At 32.3% G+C, this 10,451-nt stretch overlaps 1 protein-coding gene across 1 annotated transcript; it reads right to left on the bottom strand.

Moving 5' to 3' along the window:
- Positions 1-1,016: 1,016 nt before the first annotated feature.
- LOC134699796 (cardioacceleratory peptide receptor-like) lies at positions 1,017-8,090 on the bottom strand. The gene is made up of 5 exons (XM_063561210.1): positions 7,964-8,090; positions 6,891-7,216; positions 5,085-5,220; positions 4,399-4,485; positions 1,017-1,726 (listed from the first exon to the last, which is right to left on the bottom strand). The coding sequence occupies exons 1-5, from the start codon at positions 7,995-7,997 to the stop codon at positions 1,482-1,484; spliced, it is 828 nt and encodes a 275-aa protein (XP_063417280.1). The 5' UTR covers positions 7,998-8,090; the 3' UTR covers positions 1,017-1,481.
- Positions 8,091-10,451: the final 2,361 nt, after the last annotated feature.

The following is a 10,451-nucleotide window of genomic DNA, read 5'->3' as shown; positions in this document are numbered from 1 at the left end:
CATGAGTTTTGCCGGAAGCATGTCCTATTTTATTTGTGTATCATACCCTGTATACTTGAAGGGTAATTCAACTTCTTAAATACTTAATTGATAGGGGTGTCACTGGGGTTAGGTTACCCCACCTTTTTCATATAAGTTAGATGTTTAAAATGTATAATTTTGCATATATTGCGTATAGGTAAACTGGTAATCTTCATATTTGTTGGGGTTCGTTGGGTTTGTTGGGAAAGTTGTATAACGGCGAGACTTTCGACTGTAATATACATGATAGGGGTTTTCGTATAGAAGTAATTGAATCTTGATCGACATTATCATGTCTGTCGTTTGTATCCTTTTATATTTGACTGTAAAGTCACATTATTATAAGACGTGTCGCAGTACTTTGCTATCCCAGATTCATGTATTTAGTTTTGATGTTATATATGTTATTCTCATCGGAATTTTTCTAATACTTAGTTCGTTTCTGTGTGTATTACATTTTAATGTTATGTCGTCATTCTCTTATATTTAATTCGTTTCCCTCGGTTTTAGATTGTGACCCAGATTTCTTTTTTTTCTATCGATTTTTAGTTTTGATCATTGGTATACTACTGTTGACTTTATCTATCTACCGAATTATACTGTTTACTGGATTTGTTATGTCATAAGCAGCACGACGGGTGTCACATGTGGAGCAGGATCTGCTTACCGTTGCGGATCACCTGATATCACCACTATTTTTAGTGGGGTTCGTGTTGTTTATTTATTATATTGTTTCCTGTGCAGTATTGCTTGTCTGTTCATTTTTTGTCTGTTTGTCCTTTTCATTTTCAGCCATGGCGTTGTCAGTTTATTTTCGATTTATGAGATTGACTGCCCCTCTGGTATCTTTCGTCCCCCTTTAAATATTCACAAGTGTAAGTATTTTAAAAAAAATCAAATATTGTCTATTTTGTATTATTTCTATTGAAATAAGCAAACACATATATTCTTTAAGTTTTAACATATTTATTTATAGTGTATTGAGAAAAAAGAAATTACAACTCCTATTAAACCCTGTAATCGTTTCGAATGCATGTGATGCCGGTTAGCAGCATTTACATGCTCTTAATGCAATCTACAAGGTTGTCTTTTCCGAGTAAGAGATATTGCTCTTACTTGACATGAGCCAGTCATTTATCGGCCACTTCAGACGAACTATCATTATTTCTAAAGACTATATACGCAAATAGTGTCAATGGAAAGCCGAATTTCAAATCCCTAAATTTTCTACCCGAAACAAGGACCGGACTTTGTGTCGGTAGCCTGTTGCTTTAATTACTTCACCACAGTATTTTTTTAAATGTATCGTTGCTGTTTGTTGATTAATCTTTCGTCGTTTTTTGGGGCTGAACTTCTATCAATTTTTTCTTTAGCTAAACTGAGGAGTCTTTTGTCGCATTTTTGTTTATCATACTTTTCACATGGATAATGAAATGCATCATCAGATCGTCTGTATACATTTAGATACCCAATGATAATGTTTCTGTCTCGGTTTTAAAAGTTGTTCCTCTAAATACTTTCTTCTTCGTCTTATTCGTTTTCGAACGAAACATTTTCTGGTTGAAAATAAGAAACACTAAAGGATTAGCGAGGCTGTTTACCGGGGCAAGTAAGTAGAGTACCTTAAACCAAAGCCCATATTCTGCTATTTCATGATGCATTAAGACTGCTGCGATTGTAATTGGAGCCCAGCAAATAATGTATGCTGTAAAAATATTTGTGAAATGATATTATTATTAAGTAAAGTCATATTAAGTTGATTTTTTTCGTGAATATATAATTATAAATATCAGAATCATGATAATTGCAATTACAATTAACATGCAGTTTTAGTACTATTTAAAAAGATTTAATTACAATTTTGCTAAAAGGAGGAAATATGGTTGTAACAGTTTGCAAGCTCATAACATTGAGAATAGAAATGAGGAATGTGTCAAAGAGACAACAACCCGACTATAGATCAGACAACAGCAGAAGGTCACCAACAGGTCTGCAATGCAGCGAGAAATTCCCGCACCCGGAGGAGTCCCTTGGCTGGCCCCTACACAAATATGTTAACACGTTATTTTATGATACGGTTTAATGAAATTGTGTGTTTGACTAATGATATCAAGAATGATATATATATATATATATAACATTGTTGGGTTGATGTTTAGACGAGTTGTATATAATAAATATATATATATACAACTCGTCTAAACATCAACCCAACAATGTTAGATCTACAACAGATGTATCCATCGGATCGCCATCAATGATGGTGATACATGGCTGTGTACATAATGTATATACAACTCGTCTAAACATCAATCCAACAATGTTAGATCTGTAAATTTGCTTTCGCAAATTGTTGGTTCTTCCCTCGCCGGGATTCGAACCCATGATACTGTGATATCGTGACACCAAATCGCCTGCACTGCAGCCGTCCCGCTAGACCACACGACCACCTGGGCTCTCTATTAAAAGAGCTTCCGGTGGGCATGTGTTACCTTTCCACGTCAGTTTTAATCTAGCGGCGTACTACAGTACATGATCTATAAGGCATGAAGATGTCATTGTTACAGATCAGCTAAAATATCAATAGTAAAGGATCCTACAAATTAATGTTAGATACAGTCACAGAAAATAATTATATTCATAAGTACGTCTGAGTCAGTGACAACCCTACAACAGATGTATCCATCGGATCACCATCAATGATGGTGATACATGGCTGTGTACATAATGTATATACAACTCGTCTAAACATCAACCCAACAATGTTAGATCTGTAAATTTGCTTTCGCAAATTGTTGGTTCTTCCCTCGCCGGGATTCGAACCCATGCTACTGTAACATCTTCATGCCATGCTACTGTGATATATATATATATGCATTGTTTACGGTCGTATATTATGTATTGTATCCTTGTGTATACACCATATAAGTACAAATGGTGGTTTATCTCTGTTTTTTTTATCCTTCGCATCTGACTATTCGACTGATCAATGCTTGTTTTTTTTGTGAAGTTGACATTTTGCTACTCACTTTGTAGCAGAAAATCGTAGAGAATGCAATTGTGTTTAATATTGATGACGAAGTTATTAAACGACCTTTTTCTCATGCTCTAAATTTGAAATCGTCTCATATTTTAATGTGTTTGTTGTAGTTTCAATATACATTTGTTCAGGCAAATAGAAAATAAATAGTTATATTGAATACATATTTGTTCTTGTATATATATTTATATTTCGTAAAACACTGACTTTTGGTTGCAAGTAAGAATATATATAGGACTCTAAAGTGTACTTGTACTCTACAGTGCGATGGTCACGCTAAAGTGCCATGGTCTATGATAAAGTACGATTGTGTTTCACGCTAAAGTGCCATGGTCTAAGCTAAAGTACGATTGTGTCTTACGCTAAAGTGCGATGGTTGTTTGTTTGCTAAAGTACGATGGTATAGCAAGGTTAAGTGCGATGTAACGATAAAGTAATGTTTAAGGGCTTAAACATTAGTAAATAGATGTTAAAAAGAAGTCTTTTTACAAAAGCGATGAAGCTAAAGTATAACATATGATATGAAATGCTTTATACTTTACCGGTAGGTTTAATTGTTACTAAATTAAGAAGTTTGGCCATGTCATAAAGGTAAATAATGTACTATTTTGAATTTTAATTTGAGGGGAGAAACGGCGGTGTTCTCCATGCTTTACCCTTTTTCGTAGCGAGTTCATTAACATGTTAAACTATAACTTACGCTTAAAAAAAATACCCTTTTCACCGACGTTACATTTAATAAAAGCGACAACATTTTAACGGGGACCGCAGAGTAAACTACAACACAAACAATAATTTTAATGTATTCGTTCGCTTCCAACTAAAAAAAAATCAAACCAATGCAAGATACAGGATATTTATGCAAATACCATTTTTAGGTTTAAACGAATGTTAATAAACGTCATAATTCAACAACGTATCTTATGGTCTATACTTTAGTGAACCATCGGACTTGATCGTACGAGGGCATCGCATTCAGCGTGTGCCATCGTACTTTAGCGTGACTTTCGTACTATAGCGTCCCCATCGCTCTTTAGTGTGTCCTCCATATATGCAAGACATGCCTTAAATGAAAATGGAGCAGACATTTGTAATGTGTTTTTTTTTTTAATTTAATTTTTTATTTTAGAAGGTCACAGAGGAATGATTCACACGACCAAGCATTTTAAAGTTTATTTTGACAATAACTCTCCCTCAAAATGGAAATTACCATTAGTAATTGATCATTTAAAAAGAAAATAAATACCATTTCTAACTGATAATTTATTTTTAGATTGATGAGTTGCACCTCTCGTGTATATATAATGCAAAAAAGGGTGAACAAAGTTACTCCTTACCACACACAACAACGCATAGTAGTTTAATGGTCCTGATCTTTGCCTTTGAAATGCTGTTATTTCTTACATTTGTATCACAATCATTATCTATAATGATTAATCATATGTTCTAAAAGCTAATTTTCATTCATTTTTATCTATCTAAAATTTAAAAAATTAACATCCTTCCTTGTTAAGTAGATTGTGATATTGTATTCTTTAATTCAGAAAAAAAAACAAATATAAGATATATTTTTTTATCATTTGAATAATGTGCATGGTAAAACGATGGTATGCAGTCTTAGAGCATCTGCATGTTGGTGTGCAATTTTTATATGGTATATTTAGTCATCGTTTCCTGGTTTTAACTACTAGTGATTCGAAAATGACTTTGATTAGGTTCGCTTGATCATGAATGTTCGGGTGATTTAAGAAATAGACATGAAACATTATTAATAAAATCAAATTTATTATAAATAGATTTCCTGTTTACAAAAGTATGAATTCTTCGAAGGATTTTTCCCATACATAAGTTACCTTTAAGTTAGACGTATTTGGCCCGACTTTTTGGAAGTTCGGTCGCAATACTCTTTTTTACTTTCTGACTATTTTGATTCGAGCGTCGCTGATGGATCTTTAGTAAACGAAACACGCGTCTGGTGTATTAAATTATCAGCTGTGTACCTAACTAGATTAACAATATGTACCTGAATCATTGTTTTTACCACGCAAAAATCCATTTCTTTCCCGACCACGTATTGTAATAATGATAACACTGTAGCATACTGTTATGATTCCGATTGGTAATATGATAATAGTAGTGAGATCTGCGTATAGCAATACCTACAACAAATAAACAAGCACATTATGCCAATGCCTTCATTACATTACAAAACATTAGATTACCTACACGAAATAATAAAATTTCCGTATTGCAATGTCAAATAATAACAAAATAGGTGTAAGAAGATATGGTATGAGTGTCAATAAGACAACTATACATCCTAGTAAAAAAAAATATGTAAAAATATGACATTATATGTCAAAGTACAGTATTTAACACAGACCATTGACTCTCACCAAACATAAAACTACAACGGGCCCAAATTTAACTAGTCAGTTGAACTATTCAAACGGGAAAACCAGTCTAATCTATATCAACAACGAGAATCGAGAAACACTAATGAACTCTTCAACAAACGACAACGACGAACATCATATGCATGACTTAGAACAGATGGAAACAAATGCAACGGGTTCAAACTTGTCAATAGTTATCAACCTTTACCCTTTATCTGAAACAATAGTGTAACATCTCAACATAGGAATACATACTATTAACTATCAATTGAAATGACTTAACTCAATCAACAGACCTATTAATACAATTGAACATACACTGAATGAATGCAATAAATACAATACTATTGACATGCATAGTAGGGCATGTTATGTTCAGAACAATTCTTTCTATTTGAATATTTGATACATGGTTGTTGATCTGTTAATTGTGTTTGGTTTTTAAATAACTTTGGGTAGCTGACTATGCTATCAAATTGTACTATTAGTTTGAGTTGTTGTATTAATATGTCATGCATTTTTGTTATCCCAAGTCAAATTATTAAGTATCATCATTTTGTTAATGTACCATCTTTTAAACTTTTGTTCCCATACTAAAGGTAAGACGTGTATTTGTTTTCTAACAAATATTTTCTTTTCCTATCAACAAAATTAGTATATCTAAATCAACCTTTGAACATTATTTTGTTTAAATTTTTTTTGTTCAAGGTTAAAGTGTTTTTTTTCTGATTTTTTTAGTTGTAAGTTTGACATTGTTTAACATTCCCCTTTTTAATTGATAGTGTACATGTAGCACAATTCATTAATAATGTGTCATAGATACATTTGATTCATTTAGTGTAGATTAACTTGTTGCAATAGTACGTGGAATGTATTCATAAATCAAGAAGGCTGTACGGTTTCACATTATTGGACCCATCGCCTAATATAAAGCCCGTTTAAAAGTTGTTAAAATTTTTATCATTTAAAATTTCCTTATCTATGTAATGTTTATGTTGTGTAAATATGATACATTACTTTGACATTATCATTACGCTTAACTACAATATATTGCTTTCTAGAGTGGCTGTTACGTATGGAAGGGAATATCCGCCATTATTATTCAATTCTGAATTTGTGAAATACAATTTTTAAATTCGTAACATGCAATTTCTTCATTTGTAATATATTAATGTAACAAAATAAGAAATAAAATTTTTCAAAATTAAGGAATTGCATATTACGAATTAATAAATTGTATCACGCGTCCGTTACATATATATCTACATGTCTTGATTTGTGAAATGTACATTTTTAATGTGTAAACACAATTTCTAAATTTGTTCACCTATATTCTTCATTCGTTACTTGAATTTTTAAATTTCTAAATTTGTGAAATGTAGTTATTTTGTTTGAACCACGTTTTAGTATCAATTTGAATAAAACAAACTTACTAAACTTGGTGAATCATGCATACAATAGACATCCTCTTCACTATATTTACCAAACACTCCGTATGGAATCGCTAGGATGCATCCAATAATCCATGCAGATAATGCCATACCATAACGGTAAAGTTTGCCTTTCGAAGCAGCTGCTAATGGTCTTACAATAACGTATGCACGGTCAATTGACAAAACAACAATTGCATATGTTGACACATAAAAAGGAACCATTGAGAAATACACGTAGTAAATATAGCACACATAGGGATTCCATTGTACATCAAACCAATTAAAAAGGGTTTCAGGTAGAACAAAAAAAAGTCCTACACAAAAATCTGAAAATAAAATATATAAAACAGTATTTACATTTATCTTGAGTTATGTATGTATTAGTATGCAACTTTTGTGACTTGTTTTTTTACATTCAGTGGTGATTGTTCGTGAATGATTTTGATGTATTAGTGTATGTAGAGATTATTTAATGTAGTAAAGTTAAAAGCTTTAAATCATTATATTCGTAATAACGTTTTACCTTTCGTAATATCTATAGTTCCCATGGTTTGATGAGGTTCATGGTTTCCAATTTATTTTGTCGCGTGTTTTCGGAGTGGTTTTCTTCATATGATTTTGTTTGTCCGTTTACGTCGAAAAATGTTGAGAAAGAGACAGTGTGTAAATATGTATTTCTAAATTGCAATAAATATATATTTCTCCTCTCGAGACAGTTTAATTCTATTAATCAAAGCACGAGGTAATTTTTATAAAATGACTGAATTTCCAGGCAATCTAAAACATGTTTAACTTGAACAGGCATTATACAAAATGACTAAAAATACCTTATCATTTTGTAAAATGACTAAAATTTTTAAACAAAATTCAACAAATTTCCTGTTAAGTTACAGGCATTTTGTAGAATAATATCATTAAGATGCATATGACAAAAGTGGACAAAACACAAAACACTTCGAGCAAGTAATAGTACGACATTATCAAAATCACCGGGGTAATAATTTGTGTTAATGCTTAAAGATACAACAAAATATGTTGTGAATTGCTCTATAATAGTTTTATACTATCCTTACCTGCAATAGCTAGATTAATTACGAAAAATCGCATTCTTGATTTATGATTTCTTGAAACCAAAAGCACTACCACCAAAAGGTTAAAGAATAGTATTCCAAGAAGAATAATCAATGATATCCATTTAAGACCCTGTAATAGATTAAACCTTTATCATGCATGCATTTTAAATCATTGGGTCATAAACATGTACTATTGTACTTCCGGAGCACCGGAGATCACCTCTAGTTTTGGTGGGGTTTGTGTTGTTTATTCTTTAGTTTTCTATGTTGTGTCATGGGTACTATTGTTTTTCTGTTGTTTTTTTTTTCATTTTTAGCCATGGCGTTGTCAGTTTGTTTTAGATTGATGAGTTTGAATCTCCCTTTGGTATCATTCGTCCCTCTTTTAATGACGGCAACCATAATTTTTTAAAACTACTTCTATTTGTGTATTATGTCATAAATCATATTTAACCAATTTCATCGTAATTTCTCATGAATAGCGCGTATTAATAAACTTGTACAAATACAGAGATGATGTTTAATTGCAAATTATATAACTATAACGCAGAGATTGAAACAGCTACGGCGCAATGAACTTTGTAGTCAAAGTATGTAAAGCAAACACTTTGTATTTGTACAATAGATGGCAAATTGCAGGAAAGAGTTAGAACTATATGTTTTTGTGTGAGACTTATCAAATTAGGAATTTAATAGGTATCCCACACGGACGCGGTGTGTCAGTGTAAGATCACCCCGATGGCGGAGGCCTGAGGGTGATCTTACACTGACACACCAAGTCCGAGTTGGATGACTATTTTACATCCAAACTGTTTTAGATTAGAATTTAGTTTAGAACGCCGCACAACCATTACAATATACTTTATATATTACTATATGATGTATACTCTTTATGACCCTCAAACACGATGAGTAGATATCAAACAATGTCAACTCGCCCCAATTGTCAATCGGCCCACACTAAATCGCCACTTTATAAACAAAAAAGTGTCCCCAGTACTCGAATGCCCCACTCGCAATATTATTTTCTATGTTCAGTGGACCGTGACATTAGGGTAAAAAATCTAATTTGGTATTAAAATTAGAAAGTTCATATCATAGGCAACATGTGTACTAAGTTTGAAGTCGGTTGGACTTCAACTTCATCAAAAACTACCTTGACCAAAAACTTGAACCCGAAGCGGGACAGACGGACGGACGAACGGACGAACGGACGAACGGACGCACAGACCAGAAAACATAATGCCCCTCTACTATCGTAGGTAGAGCATAAAAATCGTCCCACTCATGTTTACCGACTCGCCCCACTTTTAAAAAAGTGTAAAATGAAATTGAATAATCAGGCTGAAAACTCACTTATTAACTAAAAAGGTTTTAACCCCACTTGATTCCTTTAGATATGTCAAATTACTAAAAGTTCGTATCGATTCTTTCTGGTGTAGTGGTATGTGTCGTTGCTACATATTCTAGGTTAATCTTTTTCCGTAATTTCGAAATCATAATTTACGTTATATAATTCAGTGGCGCATTGTCTGTGTTACATGTATCATCAAATATTCTATATCGATAATTGTCAATTAAATGTAGTAATTTACTGTGCGATTTTATGACTGGTATTCATTCTTAACACAAGAGAACCGTTATCCTTCAATTTCAAAATTATGACGTGTGATATGATAACTAATGATGTCATAATCAGATATAGGAAACGTCATGGTGCATGTAAGCAGCGAGTAATGAAAGAACGGCCGTCATCAAGCAGTACACTGTCATACGGTACAAGCCGCATAATCAATATTTAGTTAGTAAAATCACCAACATAAAAAAAAAGAAAACCAAACAGCTTTTGTAATGGAAAAAATACTTTATACTGTTTCTTTTATATTTTATATAAAGCTAAAACAATAAAAGCAAGTCAAACGCGAACAAAAACAAAATAAAATACCTGATATTGTATTGTGTTGTTGGTCGCCGTTTCATTCCTCGTACTTCCGTTTATTTGAATTGTCATATTACTTAAAAACGCCATTGTAACTAAGATTGAAGTAAGTCTGCAAAAGAAACAAGTTTGCAAAATCAATTATGTAACGTGTAATGTATAAACAAATGTAATTAGAAGAACAGACTTACAAGTCTCTGATAAATCGTACTATAAACATTAATGTGGTCGTTCTTGTTATCATTATCAATTCTTCAGATGTAAAATAACCAGTTGTGTTGCACTGTTATTCATCAATGATGTCAGATTATGTAACATATTGCATATCCGCTGAGACACGAATCAAGATCTATCAGATGATGTTCATGACTGCATCATAAAACGAGAGAAGAAACTAGTATAGAAGACGTTAACATTGTTAATACCGAGAAAACATTTTACTAAAACAAATTGAGTTTATTTCTGATCTCACCTCAGGTTGATTCTTTATATTCCTAAATCTGAAAACTAACGGTTTTTTAAGAGTTTTTATTTTAAGAGTCAAATCAA

The sequence above is a fragment of the Mytilus trossulus genome, unplaced genomic scaffold (genome assembly GCF_036588685.1).
Source record: "Mytilus trossulus isolate FHL-02 unplaced genomic scaffold, PNRI_Mtr1.1.1.hap1 h1tg000085l___fragment_1__unscaffolded, whole genome shotgun sequence".
NCBI classification, from domain to species: Eukaryota; Metazoa; Mollusca; class Bivalvia; order Mytilida; family Mytilidae; genus Mytilus; species Mytilus trossulus.
Note: the sequence above shows the minus strand (reverse complement) of the source record. Positions and strands in the feature narration are given on the sequence as shown.

What these genes read in the sequence shown, in the direction of transcription:
- LOC134699796 (XM_063561210.1), bottom strand. Translation starts at nt 7,997, where the DNA reads ATGCGATTTTTCGTAATTAATCTAGCTATTGCAG. An exon ending in TGGTAAAAACAATGATTCAG is followed by an intron (nt 4,486 to 5,084) that starts GTACATATTGTT and finishes TAATCATTATAG; the next exon opens with ATAATGATTGTGATACAAAT. An exon ending in ACTATGCGTTGTTGTGTGTG is followed by an intron (nt 1,727 to 4,398) that starts GTAAGGAGTAAC and finishes ATATTTTTACAG; the next exon opens with CATACATTATTTGCTGGGCT.